This window comes from Ammodytes marinus (assembly GCF_949987685.1).
Source record: "Ammodytes marinus genome assembly, chromosome: 15".
In the NCBI taxonomy this organism is placed as follows: Eukaryota; Metazoa; Chordata; class Actinopteri; order Uranoscopiformes; family Ammodytidae; genus Ammodytes; species Ammodytes marinus.
The window spans coordinates 17,825,439-17,847,424 of record NC_137219.1 but is presented as its reverse complement, the minus strand read 5'-3'; the positions used below and the strand labels follow the sequence as shown (position 1 = coordinate 17,847,424).

Genomic DNA, 21,986 nt, shown 5'->3' with positions numbered 1-21,986 from the left:
ATATTTTACAAGGCCTCTCTGGAAAAACAAATCCATATCGTCACATTTTCAGCTGCATGGAGAACACGCTGGAGATTTTAATTACCTTTGTGACAACACATCACAGCATGACAGCATAATGGTGGGGTGTCAGTGAGGCTTTATCTTGGGAGAAAATAACCAAAATGCTGTCAACTTTGTTCTAACAAACCCTATTCAAAACAGCCATTACTCCTCTTAGTTTTATACTGAGAAAGGGTAGTCATACATTGTATATGTTTGTTTTGCCCTGTATGCAAACCTGACATGTATATAGAGTTCACACAAAGAGTCTGCATCAAAAAATAGCAGCATGACAGATGAGCAGAGCCGACACTGTGGGACCTCTAAGCAGTAATTAAAATGTTCACCAAGGGACATTTAGGGATAGTAAAAATGTGTATTAACTCTTTCCTGCCAGCAGGTGGTAGTAGAAGCCAGTCAAGAATAACTCACCACTTCAAACCCTGCTTCTTCTAACTCAAATGAGAACCTTGAAAACGTTGAAAAAAGATGTGAACACTTTATTTGGCTTAGTCTTGTACTCTTTTTTCTTGTTGCTTGCAAGGGTCAAATTTCCTCAAGGTTTTCTTTGGAAGTCACTGGGTTACACAATACAAAGACAGTTTCATTCAATTCATAATAATATTTTATTTCTTAGGTATACTTTATTTTCACACTAGTTACATATAAACATGTTTTACAATGGAAATGTGTTTCCAATATTTGGCACGCACAGCTTTGGCAACAAATTCAGCTTTAAACTTGTAGAAAAATGTTTTAATTTATTTCGTTTCTCAGCACCTAGTTGCGGTAGGAGGGTGCTTCTTGTGCATCTGTGACTGTGAGGATGCATACGTGACATTGGGGAGAAGTTGCAACTGGATGTGCAAGCCTGTGTGGGCTTGTATTTGCTTTTGATCAAAGTCCCTGCTGTGACGCACACCCCTGAGCACTGAAACAGCACTGGCACACTTGTGATAACATCGAGGCACTTCTTTGGATTTTTGATCATTGCCACATGCTCAGTTCTTTTCAAAAATAGACATTTGAATTTGACGAAGCTAGCCTGCTGAGCCCTTTATAGAATACAGCAGACTCTGTGTTACATCTGTACTGTATTATTATTACATTCTTACACCAACAAAGTGCTGACAAAAGTGCATATTTACAGAGTGCTAAAAAGGTCCAGGAAAAAAGTGGAATCTTTTCAGAGCATCACAGACATGGTGAAAAGGCAGAACACAGTGGCAGATTGGCAGATAAAACAATGTACAGTTTAAAGACTGATTACAGATTTCATGAAGGACTTGATGTGATACAGTACTTTCGGCCAGTGAAGTACCAGTGTGGAGACATTTACAGCAACTCTACCTGTACATACACCAAATAGGATGCTTTGAAAAAAGATCCAGATATTCTGCATTTATATCGTGACCGAAAAGATAGTCTTATTTTCCTAACATAATACCTAACTTTTTATACAAAATAAAATGTGTTAATCCTTTTTATATTTCTTAGTTGGCCACATTCTCACCTCTACTTTTTTCACTTTTTTTAAGCTGACAGTTACTATATGAAACATGTAAGAATACACACAACAACAAAACATTACTCGGGGGGGGCAATGTTAACGAACAAATACTTACAAAACATAATACTTTGCACCTCGTCATGTTTATAGACTCCATCTGATCAGGGGATATGTTCTAACAATTGAATGTTAAAGTATTTATTTAAAGAGTTCATCCAGTGTTCTAACACATCTGCTTGGCTGTAAATTTGATTGTATGTAATCATAATGCATGCATGCTTCACTCATGATACTGGATCGTATGCAATAACAGTACTAATAAAAAGTTATAAAAACTGTAAGTAGTATGTGTAATGCAACAACAATTAACACACTCATTTTACTGCCTGAGCCAGGATCTGTTAAGTCACATGTATAACTTATAGAAACCATAATGTAAAGCAGCTGTTGTTCATCTCAGCTTATGTCTTTTGGTTAGGTAGTGTTTTTGCTATTGTTGCTGTCGTTTCTATCATAACCAACACTTTTCACGAGAAATATTATGTTGATGTCAACACTTTTTTTGCTCACAGAAAGACCTCAGTTCCTTCAGTTTTCTAGACGCCTAACAAATGCACAGTATGGTACTCGGGGAACGATCATTATAAAACAGCCTATAATGTTTCCTTTGAAGAGTCCTTAAGTAAGCACTATGGTGGGATTGTCTGTCAGTACCTCCGGCAGTCACATCTCAAAGTGACGGTAGATGCTCTCAACGTGACTAAGGACCCTTTGCCAGTCAGGACCTCCTGCTCTCAGCATCTCCTCAACAGTCTGTGGATCCAGGATTCCAAATAAGTAAATATACTCCAAATTTACCTAAATAATTAACCTTTTCTGCATAGAAAAGGCAAATGAGGCTTTACTGTAAAATGTGTTTTATTAATAAAGAGTCATGCGGGCTTACCAGGGTTTGTGCGATCCCAACCGTCTCTCCTGTTTTGAATGCCAGACTGAGATTCTCCTTCTACCAAAAAAAGAAAAAAGGTGAACCAATCAAATAAGTTAACCACCATAAAGCACTTTGCCCCATCTATTAAATCAGGCACTTGGCACAGTTCCTACCTTGTTATCTGGAGTAAGTGTGCTGTAAGGGATGTGTGAGGGGAGGTATGTGTGGTACATGGCACAGAAAGCGAGACCATCGGACCAGCTGCTGCTGAAGTTGGTGATGTCAATATTCTGCATAGAGAGAGAAGACCCAGGGAAGATTACGGTATCACAAAAGAACTAGGGTTTTAAACAGTCAACTGTAACTCCAGCTGTAACAAAACTCTTTGCAGCAGGCCTTTTTTCACAGGAGAAGTTTTGACATGTAATAGCAGGAAAAGCACAAGTGTAAAAAAACAAATAGCATTGAAGAAATTAAACACCTCTTCAAGTCATGGGGGAAAGTCCGGCACCTCTCGATATCAGATAAGCAATAAAACACGCACAATACTTGCTATTAATCATAACGCCTACATAAAAGTCAGGACAAGTCAAGTCAACATTATTGTACATTTCTGCAATATGTGCAAGGCATACAGAGGAATCAAAAAATAAGTTTTGTTTCCGACCCACGGTGCCAAAAAATCCAAAAAGGTTAAAAAGAGTCTGTGCCCTTCGTTGCTGCCGTCAGCTGACATTACAGTTGACGATCTTGTATAGTTCTGTTGCAAATGATGTAACAATTGCGTCTAATCTTTAAAGGCTCCTCATGCATCTCATTACCAAATGTACTATGTGCACACACTATCAACTTAATTTATTATTTGATAACTCTTTAAAGCGATTGTTTAAATGACTCCACCCTGACTGAACCACATCAAACTGAGGCTGTCAAACATTATCATAATCAATAAAACATTAGCCGTTTGAGAAATAAATGACATTTAATGCATTATAATTTTGGTTTTTAAGACCAGAGTACATTTACATAGAAAAAAAAACTTTTACAAAATCAATGTAAACCAAAGCACATCTCGGATCACCTTGTAGCCTTGTGTTCTGCTCTGACACCAGCGGAGCAGCGAGTTTCTCTTGGAGCCTCCATGGCGACGCAGTAGCAGATTGAAACCATCCTGGGACCTGACAACAACAATATAAACTGCTGAGGGGCATTTTGGTTGAAAAGCCACAAGACTTTGTTATTAGTTGAGCTTTTGTGGAGAAAATTGTCAAATAGATGACTCTGTTATTGGAAAGAAAAACCTAATTAACGCATTGATTTAGGTGAGACAGGTGGTCTGGCCCCAATATGGAGCTTTATGAGTTTGCAAGATGAAGGTACTTGGGTCAAGACAAGTAATTTCGATTTACACGGAAGGCAGCAATTACGTCGGTCTCTTGAACACAATCGTTTGTCAGTGTGTGTGTGTGTGTGTGTGTGTGTGTGTGTGTGTGTGTGTGTGTGTGTGTGTGTGTGTGTGTGTGTGTCTGTACTCACTTGATGGGTGGCAGCTCAGTAAGGGAAGTGTTGTACTTGTTTAGGGACTCCTCACGTTTTCCTGGGGAACCCAAGCAACCATACAGCATGCTGTCATTATGAACAATCCAAGCAGTGGGGGGGAGATAAGTGTTCTAGCTACACTGCTCTTCAACATGTTAACCTCAACATGTTTAAAGCTAGATTCAGTGATTTTCAGCCTTGGGGCAGTAGAAAAATCTGTAACGGAACGTCGACATTAATTGCATAAAATAGAATACTAATTAGCAAGCAAAAGCCCATGCTCACATTCTTTATACTGTGTATACTTTGTGCATGTGGTGTTTGGGGATGACTTCAGTTGGTTATTCTGAGCTTTTTATGCTGAGAACAACCTAGAAACAATGCCATACGTGCAGTGAGAGTACAGCTTTAAAAAGGTGCCCTTTGGAGATTTCTTGTGAGAATACACGAGTTGTTAACATTCATTGTTTCCTTGAAATTGCACAAATGTTGAATGCACTCCTTTTCGTACATAACATTTGTAAAGACTATTTCTTTTAAACCCTGTATTGTTTACATTCAGGTTTAGTTACAAGAAGTCTTCTTCTTTACTTCCTTTGGTGGTTCATTGCTACATTTATTGACCTGTTGCCCCCATCAATCAAAATATTTTGTAAAAAAAAATAATAAAGAAAACTCCACAGTGTACCTCGGACAATTTTAGGAAAAAACTGGTAAATTGAAAAAATTAAAAAAAACTGCTGAAGTACCTCACCTGTATCAGTGTTTAGCCTGCTCTCTTGCCAATCCAGACCTCTTCTGCCTTTTAATGGCCCCGAATTCTTTAAAACAAACAAGATGCATTCAAAGTCAGTCAAAATCATTACACCAACAGCAAACCATGGATTTTTCTGGGTTAGTAACCAAACCTTAATGAAAGTTTTTCTTCAAGATAAGGTCTCACACCTTGTTTGTAGTTCCAAGCGTTGATGCAGCATTGGACTGGGAAGTCCCATTCTGAGTGGTGTGTGAGTCTGACGGGGATGGTAATCTTGACAGGCTTCTGTAACATCACAGCACATAGTTAGGAAAACAGACTCGACAAAACCAGACTGATATATTTTGGTGGCGTTGTTTAACAGGACAGCTGTTCCACTTGGCTCCAGCTGTATGTACATTTAGATGTTCAAACTGTCCTGAATCACTTGATCGATTTTCCGGGACGAAATTTGGTGACTGGTATCCATTTGTGACAGCTACGTCAGACAAAAAATGTGGAAGACTTTGTTTTGGGACCGCTGATTCTGTTGCAGAAATACTCCATGTTTTTGTTTACCCCAAAACTGCTCAACTCACCTTGACCTCTCTGTGGTAAGCGTTCTTCGCGTCTCACTGGATCTCACCTCCTCTCCGCCCCTCTCCTCATTGGTCACATTTCTTAGGTATCGCTTGGCCACACCTTTACAGTCTGTCCTGGCCTCCTCGCTCGCATCATTCTTCGTCATTTCATTCTGACGCCCACTCCCTGTCTCTTCTCGCCCCAGCCTCTCCCTGCCCCTGTGGGTCCCTTCTTTGCTTACAGAGCTGTTGGTTGCTTCTCCATTGGGTCTCTCTGGTTCCTGACATGGAACGTGGCTGATAGTAGCCAGTCTCTGCCTGCTTTCCTGTAACTCCGCTCTCAGGGTGACCAGTTGCGTGTCAGCCTCCTTCTGTCTCTGCTGGGCAGCAGCCAGCTCCCTCTCCACATCCTTGTGCGCCGTTCGGAGCGCAGTCAGCTCTTCTTCTGCCTCGGCTCTCAGACGGTCTGCCACGGACACCGCCACCTGCAGATCAGCCTGGAACTGCAGCCATTCCCCACGCTCAGTCTGGGAAAAGGGATACAATAGGGAGCGATTTTGTGAAGAACCATATTATTCCAACCAATTGATTATGCTTTATATGATAACATCAATTATTATTATGGTTTTCACAACAAATGTACAGTTTTTTTACGAATATACGAGATTCATGGTAACAACTCTTTACAGAAGTAAAGCTTACGGGAATGTCATCAGTTTTGCATGCATTTGGTATTAGAAACACATTTTTAACCTGCTAATAGGGTTAGGTGTAAGGTAAAAGGTAACATATTATTATTATTATTATTATTATCATATTGTTTTCAGGTTCAAAATTGTAATTTAGGTCCGTACTAGAAACTGTTTTTATGGTGTAGTGTCCACAAAAAAAAAAAACTTTATAATTCTCACAGTGCCATTGCTAAAACTCCTCTTTTCATCCACTGTCTGAAACACTCCGTTTTAGTGTCTTTAAGCCCCGCCTTCCAAAAAGCCTGCTCTGATTGGCCAGACCCAAATGGGGCCACAGTTGACGAAATCTCAATAATGCAGAGTGCCAGGGGTTTGCTTATCACAGGTGGCGGTAGTACTAAATTATGTTGGGCGTGGCTTCTCCCATTGTGACATCCTAACAGGTATAAAATTTGAAAGGAACACAGGTTTTCAGAAAGGACGGGGTGGAAACAAAGTGAGGGTTCTTTTCCTCACACTTTGGGAGTTTCTACAAACCAAGGACGATTGTTAATGTTTAAAAACCATGAACATTTTTGCATGATAGGTGACCTTTAAAGGATCACCTACAGCAATACAATTCATTATTGTGAGCCGCTAGCGTGGCTAACAAACACAATACATTCAAATGCTGTTTATCACAGTACAAACAGGAGTAGCATGCTCCTACACTTAGACAAGCATTATTGTCCTAATAACTTAATACAAAGCATACACACGAGTAAAACAGGCTATTTAAAAACCAAACTGGATATGGCTGCCAAGTGCTAAAATAAAGATAGCTGAACCCTCAAGCAATCAACATTTGGCCCTTAGTACGAAACTAATAGTTTAACTGAGCCGAGTGGCAAGTCCCTGCAAGCAGAGTGGTTAAGCTGGCAAGTCAACCATAATGAGGCACTGTGAAAAGTTTATGCTCAAGCGGTTACTCATAACATACTTCATTTTTATTCATTCATTCATTTATTTATTACGGCTCACGGCCATAGCACATGGCATGGAGCACACAATTCAACTGAAATCATTACAAAACAAAACAATGGTGCACGGCAAGGAAAAACAAAACAAAACAAAACAAAAACATCACTTAAACAATGGCAAAACATTTCTCAAAAAGGCACCTGTTTTAACAATAACCCCTGGCCTACTTGCCCTCAAAAGTGAAATCAGTTTGGTCATGGATGGAAAATAAACATAATAATTTGGCAGATACTTTTTTCTAAAATACATTACATCCACATTTTTACACTCAAAAAGTACATGGTATTCATCTCCAACACAATTAGCATCACAAAGGTTGCATATTCTTTGATTTCTTTCCAGCCCTTTGTATCTTCCTGTGACTTTAGGTATGCGGGTGTTATTGGTTCTAAAATTGCAGATGGCCTGTCTGGACTTTTGATTTTCATACAATAGATATTTTTCTAGTTTAAACTCTTGTTTAAATTCTATGTATAAGTCACAGGAAGTCATGCTTGTAAGCTCGCTCTGCCATTTCTGAATGAATTGATCTTTTAACCTCCGCTCAACAGTTCTTTTCAGCCAGTTAATGTTGTTGTATTTTTGTGTTATCCAGATGTATGACAACCCGCAGTCATCCAGTATCTGTTTCACCTGTGATACCCAGGGTGATGCATACACACCGCTGCTATGCAGGCTGTGTAGCTGATTGTACATGATTTTACTAAGTTTACTGTCTTTACTTTCTAACAGTCTCCCCCAATAACCAATTATTCTTTTTTTAACTGTAACACAGAGTGGGTACCGTCCAAGTTCCCCATACACCATATTACTGCAGGTTGTCATTTTTACTTTTAAGATGTACTTTAGAAATTTGAGATGTAGTTTTTCTAACAGATGTAGTTTTTCAAACCCCCACACTTCACATGCATACAACATAACTGGAGTAACCAATTTGTCAAAAAGGTCCAGAGTGACATCTACAGCAAGCTGAAGCTTTCTGCATTTGTTGAGTAAAGCAAACATTGCGCGCAATGCTTGCTTATGCAGTTCCTCAACAGCAGTTTTAAATGAGCCATTATAACTCATGATGACACCAAGATATCTAAAACAATGTACTGTCTCTAGACTTTGACCATTGCACACAAACTGTAGTTTACTAGTATCCGCTCTCCTAAATCCAAAAACTGTAACTTTAGTTTTATCGCTATTAACTTTTAGTTTCCATTTCTCACAGAAGTCACACATATGATTTATAGCTTTCTGTAACCCTCTCTTAGTTGTAGACAAGATAATAGTATCGTCAGCGTACATCAGTGCCATTAGTTGTATAAAATTGTCTAACACAGCATCATCAAAAGTAATGGGCTCACAACCTTTTTGTAATAAATAATCCTCTAGGTCGTTAATGAAGAGGGCAAACAGCAGTGGTGATAAGTTTTCACCCTGTCTAACTCCTGTTAAACTTGCAAAAAACTCAGATTTAGCGCCATTAACATATACACATGATTTTATATTTTTATACATATTGATAACTACATTAAGGAATTTACCCTGAATACCTATTTGTAAGAGCTTATGCCAGAGTGCATCTCTCCAGACTGTGTCAAATGCCTTACTGTAATCAATGAAACAGCAAAATAAACTTTTCTTTTTAAAGCAGTACAAATCAATAATTTGTTTTAGTAAAAATATATGATCAACGGTCGAGTAGTTCTTTCTGAATCCTGCCTGGTTCTCCTTCAGGATAGAATTCTCTTCACAAAATGTACATAGCCTTTCATTCAATACATTTGTAAATAATTTACCTAAACAACTCAAAAGTGTGATTCCTCTATAATTATCACAGTCGCTCATATCCCCTTTCTTTTTATATATGGGCACGATTAGACCAAGCACCCAGTCCTCGGGAATAACACCTGAGTCCAAGATCTTATTAAACAAGAGGACATATAAAGGCATAAAAATAGTTGAGGTGCTTTTAATATATTCGTTCAGCACTGTATCTATGCCTGCAGCTTTTCCTGGTTTTAATTTTCGAATAGCCTCATTAATTTCTTGCTCTGTGAAAGACACATTCAGAACACTACTGTCTATTAAATGTCCGTCACTTTCAAGTTCTTGGAGCTCATCTGTAGGTGTATCCCCATCAGATAAGTTTTTAAAGTGCTCATGGAATTCCTCAGCTGAAATTGGACAAACGCTTTTGATTTTACTAGAATCATTCAGCTTCTTCCAGTAAAGCTTTGGATTCTCAGATTTCATGCTCATTAACTCGTCACTGAGTTTCTTCCTATGGGCCCTCTGAGCTTTGTGCAACACTCTCCTATACTCTTTACTTTTTTCCCTTAAACATTCAGCATTAGCCACACTTCTATGCTTCTCAAGCATTCTTTTAACTTTCCTATATTCTTGTCTTTTTTCTCTACACTCACGGTTAAACCATGCTGCTTTTTTACCAGGCTTAAGGTTTTTTTTCTGCTTTTGTGTTTTTGGGAATGTAGTCATCGCACTTTTTGTCATAATATCACAAACACACTTCGTTATTTCATTTACTGACATGCTGTCTACATTACACAACAAATTATTGACCTTGTCAGAGTCTATGTTTGTTGTAAACTCAATTTCTTTTTCTTTCTCCCATTTACCAATTCGTTTTTCAGCTATTGTATCTGTGAGCCTTGGCTGGTCCCTTACTGGTGTATTTGCCCTGCAATATTCCCCTCCCTGATTTACCTCCAAGATGACTTCGACAAGGCAGTGCTTATCAGAAAATAAGGGGTCAAAAGAATGTACACATAATTGTTTTACCTTGCTTAAAACAAATGGCACCCCTATCATGTAATCAATTACACTATTGTCAACAGTTGTTGCATTACCAATGTGTTTGTCATCACCACATCTACCGTTTAATATACACATTGAAAGATTTTTACACATTTCTAGCAGTGCTTTACCATAATTGCCAAAATCTATATGTTTATCAAGGGATTTTCTTTTTAGTGGTATATTAAACATTTCTAGTTGCTCCACTGTGCTTAATTCACATCCAATATTTACATCGGGACTCTTGCCATCACTCTCTATTGGGCATACATCAAAATCATCTCTTTCTTGGGTATGGGCATTCATATCACCACAGATTAGAACGTGGTGATTTTCAATACCGATGTCAAGAATAATCTGTGCTAATTCATCAAACATTCCCACATTGGAGTATCTGGTGTTATAGGGAGGAATGTAGATTGACAGGATAAACAGGTCTTTATCATAATCCAGCAAATTTCTATTTATTTTAAGGCATACACATAAATCACTTTGTATAGTTTTTTGCACACACGCTTTTGCAATTGTCTTGCTCACGGCAAGTATCACTCCTCCTGATCGCCAGTTTGTCAACCTATGTCGGTTGCTGATAAACATTTGGAAACCTATATCTTTAAATTTTTCAAGCAGGTCAGGTGAATCTATATCGTCTGTTTTTGTCTCGCTGAAACAGAGGACATCATTCAAACAAACATACTGTAAAAATATAAGAAAACAAGGCAGAAAAATGGACTGAAGCCACATGTCTGGAGCAGGACCCAAGGTTGCCTTATTAAACTTTTTTTTGTAACCAACAAACTGTGGCTACATCTCAAATAAGGGTTTTGTTCTTGTTATCCTACCTATTACATAACCCAGCAGAATGGTTGGATGAATACCATGCTTGGTCAGACTCAGGTTTCATATCTCTGAGGATGATTGAAGTAGAAGAACATTGCCTCGTACATGCATGTACACGTGCATCAAGAGACGCATTCAGAACCAACGAAGCCAGACGGTAAACGATACCAGACTATTAAAAAAAAAAAAAAAAGTTAAAGTTAAGCAACCATCATTATAAAACGAGACAAGGAATGAAAAAAGGAGGAAAAGAACGATAAAAAGTGGTCAAAATCGTGCACGGATTTAATACAGACTGTGGAGAAATGTGAGCCACAGAGATGTAAGGAAACGCCGAGGGGCTGGGAAGTTTTGTAATTAGATGAAGAATGGATGGAGATGTGGGAGGAGGAGGCCATATCCAAGCCAAGTAGCTCCCTCGTCTGACCAGTGTCTCAAGACCACAGCTGGACCTGATTACACTGGACAAACAGACACAGGCACACACAGACACATACACACAAGCGCACACACACACATCTCATATTCCCTTCTTCTCTCCCACACATACACCTCCCTTATTCATTTACCTCACCACCAAAACCACATTGTTAAGTTTTCTCACACAAGTCTCCAAATTCAGGGTCAGTCGGAGCGCTATTTTCCTGGCAACGTAAGCCAATAGATCTCTGCTTGGGAGAGGTTCTATATTAAGTCATTCTGAAACTCCCCCTTAGACTTGAAGGAGCTTGTCTTCACAGAGTCTTTGTTATCAGGACGTGGACAGTCCAACTGGAGCATGTCTGTTTAAGGAAACAGGAAGGGGCGCTCCTCAGTTCAGAATGAGATAAGGGTGACACACACACACACACACACACACACACACACACACACACACACACACACACACACACACACACACACACACACACACAAACACATTTATACTCCCCCAAGAGCCGACCTAGTGCCCCACTGCAAGACCAGATGTGGTATCCAGCATTCACACATACACTTGCCTATACTCTTGATGCAGATCTGAGTTCCTGTCAATTCCTGGAAGGGGTCCAGCGTTGGAGATTGAGTCAGACATGTGAGAGTGTGTGTTGTGTGTGTTCCAACCATCTGTCCCTGGTTCACCTCCACACCCAGTCTCTGAAACATACTTGGGGAAACGTAATGGCTCATCTCCCCAATTTTCCATAGCATGTGGTGTGTGTTAAAAAAACCCGATTGAAAACACCGTTAACACCCATAAAGCAGCATTTCACTCCCTCTTCAACAGTCAAACACACACACACATAGAAAATGGCAAAAAACCCCACCCCCATACAGAACCGACATGTTGCACGAAAAAAGTCCCAACTGCCATTTACTCTGCACTAGAAAGTTGGACACAGCACATGCACACACAACCCCCCTCCCTCAACTCTCCCAAACACACTCAATCTTAATTCTACATGTGAGCAGCCTCCCTGGCCTCCAGAATCAGGGACTTTCTCTTTTTTTTGGGTTGCTGGGGCAGCCTAGCGAGGAGAAAAGAGAGCCGAGGGAACCTTCCTTTAAATCTTCAGCAGCATTCACCTGGAACTGATTCCAAAGCAGGACTTTGAGATCGAACACATCTCCGAGAGGAACCTCAAAATCGGACCAGCCGCCCCCACACACAAACACACCACACACATCCCAGCCATGAATGGAGTGTTTTCATTTTTGTTGGTTAAGACAATTGAAGACCGGTGGAGGACATAAGCTCAGACAGATGGTACATCGGCTCACATCCTTAGTAGTTTTGATGCACATGGGATAACCAAGAGTCTGTTTTCATAATTCAGTTTAGCTTTAGTGCACCGGATATACATTATGAATGTGGATAGACAGGAGAAAGAATTTGGGAAAGCGGGAATGAAGACAGATAAGGAGGCGCGGAGCAGAGGCTTAGCTGATACAATGTGAAACGGAAGAATAACGGCCTCTTAAATTACATGTGAAGAAAACAAGGAGGTCAGAGCTAAAGAAAAATAGCTTATGCAGCTTTGGGTCAGATGAAAAGATGGATTGAAGTAAAAAAGGACAAGGAGTTGAGTGAGTGGGATAGAGAAAGAGCGAAGAGGAGAAAACAGAGAGAGAGAGAGAGAGAGAGAGAGAGAGAGAGTGGAAGGGAGGGATGAGATGGAAAGGAGCATTGCAGCAAAGGTTCGGAGGGTAATGGCTTAAAGTTCTTGTGCTGAGGGAGGAGTGGTCAGCTCTCTGATGGAGAAAGAATGAGGGAATGACGAAAAGGCAGAGAGGCACAGCAAGGGAAGGGAAGGGATGGGAGGGGGCTTCCCTACAAAGCTATAAAAAAAATTGCGCTCGCCAAGACCTTCAATACATCTGTACGGGCTTGTGAGTCTTTTGTCTCACGTGCAGCACACACACACACGAAAACACATGGCCAGTCAGTCACTGTGAGCTGAAGCCCTCTCCCCCCCCCTCCCCTCCCCTCCCTTCCACCTCACCACACAGCACAAAACAAAACAAGTCTTGTCTCCTGAACAGCCGAATGTGAACCCCCTCCTCCGCACTGCACTCCCCTTCTCCTGCTCTCCACACAACGGCTCCCAGGACAGGCAGAGCAGACGGGAGAGGGTTCATGAAGTCGAGCCTTCGCGAGCTTATATCGTCCTACCGAGGGCCAGTATAAACACAGCTCTAGATACATGGGCGACCTCTCAGTGCTATACCGCAGTCTCCCTGAGGTTTAGCTGGGCCTGCTCAAGTCTTATATTTCCAGGTTATTTCCAGGGAAAGTGAAGGAGAGAGAGAGGGAGGGAGGAAAGACGGGAGGGCACAGTGATTGAATATCAAGCAGAGAAAGAGGTGAGACCCAAGCAGAGTGTGGGTTGGATGGAGCTGGAGTACACGACTGGCATGTGTGTCATATTGGAACTTCCTTGCAATATAACGAAATTAAAGTAATTACTGATTCTAAGAAAAATATAAAAAAGTTTTAATTAGTTTGGACACTGACAGAGGGAAGAATATAGAAGAAAAAAGACATGGGGTTGAGGGAGACATACAGAAGATCATATTCCAGCTGTTGTAATCTGTGGCAGATCTAGAGGAAGCAGGGAGCCTCTGGGCTAAAGTCCTCATAAGGGCGGGTCAGGAATCGGAACGAACGGCTGACAGGAAATTACGGCAGCATATCACCATCCTCATAAACCCATGAGCAATGGGACTGAAGAATGCTTGCAGAATTTTTAATCTTATTGTGAATGATTTATTCAACGTTTGCTTTGGAACCCCAACAATGGGCCCATGCAAAACAGCTGCTCGGTCCCTAGAGGCCAATCGTGTTCAGCTGTGGTCCAAGGAAGAGGAATACATATAAGTTCACTTCACAATCTGTAAGAATGAAGGCAACTGGTGGCCTGTTAACACCTTTCAAAAGAAGCCACAAACAGTATGCAACTATTTCGGATCAACTCGTCGAGTATGAGCCACAAGAAACGTAAAGAGAAGATGATCTCAACAGTTCTCCTCTTACGGGCCTCTCAAGAGAAGCAGAGGACAGGAAGACCTCAATTAGCAAAGCCGCAGCTCCCAGCGGGGCCCATCCGAAGGCCTATCGTGAGGTGGGGAGGGTTCAAGGGTGTTTTGGAGTTATCTTCTCCATGCCATGAAAGATCACAAGCACCGCCCTGAAGTAGTATTAAAATGGTGTATTTTGAGTGCCTGACTTCCTGTTTACATGGCAGGCTACTCATCCACTCTAGCTTTTCTAGTGTGTTGGCCTAGGAAAACATACACTGAAGTGGGAAGAGCGAATGAAACTTTGAAATGAATACTTATATACTTTAAAGTAGCCTGTAACCTCAGAGAGTAATGCTTCCTGGCTACATAATGCTTGTTACAATAGCTAGCGATGCTAACGTTTGTAGCTTACGTTAAAGCAGGTAAACACACGGTTTCATCCACGAGCATGACCTTTTCTCTTGTATTTTGCTTTTAAAATAGCTGAACCAAACATAAACTTTTTAGCACATCTCACCTGCAAAGTAGTCTTCAAAGTCTTCACTTCTGCCAGTAGATGCTTCAGTATCTCTGGGGGGGAGGAGGATACAGAAATATCAGAAGACATGCTATGCATATCAAATACAGAAAGAAAAAAGTCCCTTCTGTAAAGGGGAAAATGTTAGGTCCACAACGAATGGAAAGTTTCATTGCTTAAAACAAAAGTTCTGCAGGCCAGGCTACTATTTATCTGCAGTATTTAAAGTATATTCAGGAAAGGAAATGTAAGACTAGTACTGCTATGTCAGAACTCGACTCTTGCCTGGTGAGTTTGTTGCAGCGTCCTCAGTAGCAGAGAGACCCAGTGTTGTCCTACACTCGTCCAGCAGCTTCTCCAGCTCCTCACCCTGGCTGTCCCCAGCTTCCTGAGCGTTCACTAAAGACTGACTCAGACCACTGTCCCTTTCTCTCCAGTTCTTCCCTGAAGAGCCATCCATCACCAGAGGCGAGGCACTCCATGGGGAAGAGGGGCTCTTTGTCGGGCTGACTGCCACAGTCTTCCCCTGGGAGACCGGAGTCCGTGGTGTGGAGGTATTGGAAGGAGGACCCCCGTTTCTCCCCAAGGAAGCTTGTCTATTAACCACAGTACTTCCATTCTTGCCGTGCACAGGGCTGAGTCCAGGGCCGACAGTGGAGCTATTGGAGCGGACAGGCGTGTGTGGCCGTCGATCTCGAGGGGGACTGGACGTGGAGCTGCTGCAGCGGGCTTTCTTCACGCTGGCTGTGAGGACCGGGACCGGAGGGGGAGATGAAACCGGGGCTGCCAGGGAAGGTTGAGGCGAGGTAGGGGAAGCAAGCCGGGGGACACCGGGAAACGAAGGAGGCCCATCGCCCTGTGGAGATGCAGGTGGAGTGTGGAAACTATCCGCCTGGGACACTAAGGAGAAAGCAACGACAGAATTCATATGAAACAAGAAAATGGAAAATTCCTATGCTTAAAACACTCCTCAAGACATTATGTTCACACATTTATATTCACGATTCGATGATCTATTAGTTCAGTAGATCAACTGCTAAACAACAGATGTAGCGTAATACACTCATTTCAAAGCAAGCTTGTTGAAGTTGCACACTGGATTGTGATTGGCTTTCAAACCAGCTGTGACGTCACAAGGTCACGTGTTATGAACTAAGGGGTTTAACGTGAACACAGGGAAACTTTCCCCCCTTTCTGAAGATGGATGTGAGAACAGCTTCCTGTGTCTTCAGATAAATAATTCTGAACAGTGAAGGTTAAAAAAAACTATGTGATTTTTTTGTTTTGGGGGGGGGGGGGGGGTTAAAGATATGAAGAGAAATTAAGTATGATAGACACAACAAAACAGATAGAATTGAACTGACCGAGCAGCTGAATCATGGACAGAAAGAAGTGGTTTAAACGGTCACTAGTTTGGCATGTGGACACTGAAAACCCCATTCAGTGAGGTGACTAGACCAGCAAGGCCCTCATTAGCCAGCAATCCTCCAGGCCAGGCCATGCCCCATAAGATGAATGCTTTAATAGAGACATTCCTTTGGGACTGCTCATCCACCAATGTTGCTGTGACACTAAATTCAGGAACACATACACACACATAGGATGACAAATGTTTCATATGCAGGGACCAATTTGAAGCGGGGGGGGGGGGGGGGGTCTCAAATAAATTTCCAAACTTGACATAGTAACAACAAGACAAGGGATTTTAACTTTTTTGACTCAGCGCTCCTCGGCTATGACTGCAAGCCACCAATAATAACATAAGAAGCTATGGGAACCAGAGCCCAGTGTCTCCTTCTTTTCTTCCCTCCGTTTCCTTGTTTGGACAAGAATTTCACTGCTAGCAGAATTAATAGGTGTTTTTTTTCCTTAAATGATGTAAGAGCAGCAGTCGAACATTTACAAAGTTTATGCACCGCCAGCTGTGAGGGCCAAATCATTGGGAAGGAATGACAGGACAGTCTCATAACTTTCTCATGCCACCCGTGCGTTTTATTTCTTCATTCCAATTTTAATTTGCTTGTCCAACCATGCGCACGCTCAGGGAGGGCAGACTGACTGAATGAGCCTGTGTGTGTGTGTGTGTGTGTGTGTGTGTGTGTGTAGATATTGAGGTGTGTGTCAGATAGCATTAGGCATCCTATGATTAATCCGCTGCCCTTGTGCTGAGCCGGGGAATTCTGCCGATTCATCACAGCTGGCTCGGCGGGGCCAGAACGAATCACATAGGGACGCGAGGAGAATGACCACTCACTGAGCAACGGGCAGGAGGGCTGCCAAGATTCCTGCTTGCCGCTCAGCACACACACAGCCTTTCTGCTGGCTTCTCCTTTTGTTGCCTTCAATTTCCTGATTAGCCCTTATCCACCCCTCTTTTATACAGTCTCTACTAGCATCCGAGCTCTCTTCTTGTATTTCTGCTCTCCCTCCTACCGTATCAGAGCCCTGAGGTGTGCTGGCTTTATTTGCAGATAAATCTCCAAACATGAGGCCAACACACACACAGACTTGCTTTGCCAGGCATCTGTGTGTGCACCTCCAAACGTTTGAAATCCATTTCAGACACAGGGACAGACATGAAAGGGGATTCATTCAAAGGGAATGATTTGACAGGAGCCAGTTTAAAAAAAAATAAAAAAGGAATTGCACACTCCTGTGTGTGTGTGTGTTGATTTGTGATCATATGTTGACCTACCTGTGGGTCCATTGCCATCCTTGCTGGAAAAGTTGCCCATACTGCAGTAATGGGGTATGGGCCACTGATGGGGCCCTGCAGGTGCTTGTTGCTCTTTCACTCAGCCCACACCAGAGTGGCACGGTGGAGATGACCTACACACACACACACACACACACGCTGGCACAACACACATACACACGACCACGAGTAAAATGATGGAACAAGACAAGCACTGATATCCATCTCAGAAATAATTTCGTGCAGAACCGGCCTCCATTCCCTCAAAGTTTACGGGTGGACCGAGGGCGGTTACAAGGTACCCGGTGTGTTTACACAGCGAGGCTTATAATCACAGGGGAGGAGATCAGCTGGAGAAGCAGGACACTGTACAAACTGAACACATGTGACAAACAAAGTTGTGGGCATGTCAGGTTTAGCTGCATCCGAATGAGAATAAAATGGAGCGTGTAAATTTAGACGATCAAGCTCCAAAGTCCAAACCCCACACATAACGCGTAATCGAAACAACACAACAAGTCCAAGCTGGAAAAACAAGTTGTTGTATTATTACGTTTGAATTTTTTTTTTAAAGCAACATTTTGAGATATCTTATGTCACTGAACATCATGTTCTGCCACCACAGACGTTAACGCACGATACAAACGTGTACACTGGAGCCCGCAGCATTAATAAGCGTGTGCATCCAGGAGTTTGAAAACATATTAAGAAAAGTCTATTTTCCCGCCCACACACACATATTTACATAGAAAAGCAGCAACAAGCTGATACAAACCTTAGAAAGGCTAGACAACAATCCAAAATCCTTTTGTTCCGACTTTGGTGAACTTTTTTTCTTCTCCACGCTGCTGCTCCTCTCAGCGCTGCTCTACCGCGCGCACTGTCTGTCTGTGTCTTCACCGAGGAGAGGGAAAGGCGCACAGAGAAGTGCCACCACCACCACGACGTTCCTCGAGTACAAAGTTTATTCCGGGCAACATGTCGCTGCTAGGAACGTCTTGATAAGATGACGGAATCCTATTTGAAATGCCGCCGCACCGTCAAAACCAAAGACCGATGGCGCATGCAGACCGCTGGAAGTGTCCGCTGGAGGGCACAGTTAGGCTGTGATAGTTAGGGAGGACCTGTTGCCTCAAGGGGACCAGTGGGTGTCCTCACTTAGCCTACCTTCTGAGTCTGACGTATTATGAAGCTGACTCTGAAATGCTCATGACCCTCTGACCTATAGGCTGACAAGGCAGATGCAGCCGGACAATTCTAGTTGAACTTTTCTTTTCAACAGTTCAAATGTAGGCTATTCAAACGTTGTATTTGGCCCCGATTGTGTGGATTTTAAGATGGTGACAGTTTCAGTGCAACATCCGCATGCTTAGACTTATAAATCAAATGACGCGTCTGATTGCTCTTTGGAAAACATGTGACCGTTTGATTTGATTCATTTTCGGTCGTAAACAACGTGACACACCTTTCTGGTTTGTGAAAGAATAAAACCAAACCAGAATGTAAACAGCAATCATAAACCTGAGGCACAACACACAGGATAAAAAACACTAACAGTTGTTTTAGCAGATGTAATAATATTTTAGTCATCATACAGATAGTAGGCTACATTCTCTGAAAATGCATCTTTAATAAAGTTTTGTTTCCTTTTTTTAACATCCATTTTTAAAACATATTAATTCTGATGTCATCAGGTAAACTGTTCAGATTCTCAGCCCAGCACTTTTAAAGATTCAGACCCATTATCATGGTCCAGAGGAAATTCTGACTGACTTTTGAATGCATTGTTTTATGAGGCATGCCTGTGCTGGTGCACAAACACCTGTGCAAAGCTTATGCTTGATCCATGATGTAACTTGTTGTCTTATTTTGGAGAATCTTTTAGCAAACCTATTTATGTTATCCTGACTTCATTGCATAATCTGGTTGGGGCACGTTTAATGGTTGAGACTAAGAAAAGCAAATAAATAATTGCACATATTTGTAGACATCACGTCTGTAGCATTGACATCCAATTCTGCAACCTTGGATAGACCTATACAGTATTTTAATAACATATTTAAGTTAATTGATGCAAAAAAAATGTATCTACTGTTTTAAAATGTAAAACATGTATTGTGCATGTGAATTGTTGTAAACCGGTCGGAAAACTGTAGGGGAAGGTGGGGTGATTTGTGCATTTTGGAAGTTGCAAAACCCCTTGTTTCTAGAAAACCGTGGAAGAAATTGGAAATGTGACCACATATTTAAGAAGAGCCGTCCATTTGACTCATCCTGTAAAGAAGGGAGACACAAGGAATAAGATATAAGCACGTTTAAGCTCAAAAAACTGTGTTTTGCCTTTCAAAGTAAAATTTCCATGATCAAGGTTTTTTGATTATTGTGTCTGAACAATTATAGACACGTTTGAAAACATTTGACACATGTTTTAGTGCTTTGGTATGCTACACTTTGAGTCTATATAGTTAGCACAATGTCAACCCTAAATTGCTGCATCATGCCTATTATCCAAAATTCTGGGGATGGGGTGATTTGTGCGCAAGGGCCTGGGTGAGTTATAAGTAAGTAAGTAAGTAAAATGTATTTATAAAAGCACATTTATGACAGTTTGCACTGTCCAAAGTGCTGTACATAGTGCATTCAGTAGGTAAACAATGAAGGTACAATAACAATAACCAAAATAAAAGACGTAAAGCCCATACATCCACATAAACACAGATAGTAGTGCAGAGGTAAGATAGTTAATGGGGAGGAAACACCAGGGTGTACATATGGGTTTTGAGCCTTGATTTAAAGGCAGAAATGTAGGGGGAATCACATTTGTCAGGTGGCAGTTGGTTCCACAAGCACGGAGCAACTAGTGCAAAGTACATTTCTGAGAGTTGTGCCAGTGGCATGGCTGTATACGCTGGTCACCAAAAGAAAGTGATTGTCTACAGTAGCTCAGAAGAGAGTGACATCTCAATTCCACTTAACGACACCACTGATGAGAGTTCAGATGGCCAGAAAGATGATGATGGTGACTTTGTCATTGTGGGGTGATTTGTGCGACAAGACAACTTTTTTTCCGAAAGCTATATTTCTTAAACAGTTTATTCCAGATCCAAAGTTTTTATTGCCAGGGATGCACAACATCCTGAAATATATGTACATATTTGAGTTGGAGACATAACTGTCAAGGCCTCACTTTAAAATCACTTTGAGTAAAAAGTTGCACAAATCACCCCACCTTCCCCTATTTCTTTTTTTAACACAATTCACAAAAGATAATAACTTTAATGTGGATGTCAAGACAGCTGTATGCTCCATATATCAGTTACACTAAAGCTTTGGATAATGTTCTGTAGTTCACGATTAGGAAATGAAAATGTCTTGATGATTTACCCTTAATTACAAAGATGAGCTATCATGTGTAACCTGGGAACCACACAGGAGGTTTGGGTATCGTAGTTCTAAAAACCCAGACTGCTGAATGATTCGGCTTTTAGCAGGTTCAGTCCACTCAGTGTCCAAGCTCTTTTTAGCCTCGTTACAGCAAAACAGCATGGCTTGCACTTTGACTAATAACATATTTATTTCTTGGTATGAAAAGAACTACTTCCTCGCACAACACTGTACAAAAACCATCAGACCAACAGGAGTGACTAAGTGCAACAGTAAAGCAGCGTGGTCTCCAAATGCTTTTATTTCATCAATCACTTCCAACATCTTTTCATTACATTTGAATTATATCGCTAACAGTGTAAATCTCTCTCTTTTATTGGACACAGCTGAAGTTTACAGACCTTTGCAGATTAATATGAATCAGCACTGATGTTACACAGCCATAACCAGCTAGAAGACGAATGACGTGCTTTCAATTCCCTGCATTTTTTATTCCAAGGGCAAACATGTTTTCAGATACTCCTTTTGGTCAGTGCACTGCTTTTCAAGGCAGTTCTCCCTTTAGAAACAGCACAATGGGTGAAACAAGAAGTTTGGTGCAGTAAAGGAGACGAGCTCTCCCTCACTCTTTGATTGAGTTCAATAGGTTTCCACTGTGCTGCTTTGTGCCCACTGTAGTGTAGAGAGAATCTATCAGAACCAGCCAGGTGCATTAAACAATCTCCAGACCCCACACCCACATTGATTTAACACTCGTAGAAGTGCAATGCCTTATTGGGACTTAAGAATTCAGTTTGGTGCCAGCATGTCCAACACTTTCAGACTTGGCTTTAAGAACAAACGAAGAGCATGTTGAGTCATACTTGTATCTGAATCAGAACAAGCAATTTACCTTGTATTTTCCCCTCATGCTTAAATGCTGACAAAGGGTATCTGTTGTTTAAGTAACGACCTCATTATGGAATTGTTTATGGGTGTCAGTCTTTTCTGTCCAGAGTAAAGTGACCAATAGTTCAGTGTCTAATGCCAGTTGGAAGCATTAGCCCCCTCTGCTGAGTGTATTACGAACATTTTGTTGGCGACCTTCTGCGCTAGCGTTTGGGAGGACCACTACTGGGGTTCTCAAAACTCCCAATCTGCCACGGCTGGCTACTAATCCAATTTGGCAGACACACAAGGATGGCCCTTCAGCAATG

General features: G+C 41.5%; 1 protein-coding gene across 1 annotated transcript in view; it reads right to left on the bottom strand.

Moving 5' to 3' along the window:
* The window catches only part of LOC307261983 (CD109 antigen), a gene marked incomplete at its 3' end in the record, with an annotated part of 33,510 nt that extends 15,025 nt beyond the window's left edge, over positions 1-18,485 (bottom strand). The window contains exons 1-12 of the mRNA XM_080042716.1: positions 18,182-18,485; positions 17,407-17,565; positions 14,997-15,611; positions 14,712-14,764; positions 5,358-5,866; positions 4,968-5,064; positions 4,777-4,843; positions 4,020-4,080; positions 3,565-3,661; positions 2,657-2,773; positions 2,499-2,558; positions 2,280-2,365 (exon numbers count right to left, since the gene is read on the bottom strand). Coding sequence (XP_079898842.1) covers positions 2,280-2,365; positions 2,499-2,558; positions 2,657-2,773; positions 3,565-3,661; positions 4,020-4,080; positions 4,777-4,843; positions 4,968-5,064; positions 5,358-5,866; positions 14,712-14,764; positions 14,997-15,611; positions 17,407-17,446 — 1,802 coding nt within the window. The 5' untranslated portion in view covers positions 17,447-17,565; positions 18,182-18,485. The remainder of the gene's footprint in view (positions 1-2,279; positions 2,366-2,498; positions 2,559-2,656; positions 2,774-3,564; positions 3,662-4,019; positions 4,081-4,776; positions 4,844-4,967; positions 5,065-5,357; positions 5,867-14,711; positions 14,765-14,996; positions 15,612-17,406; positions 17,566-18,181) is intronic.
* Between the last annotated feature and the right edge of the window lie 3,501 nt (positions 18,486-21,986).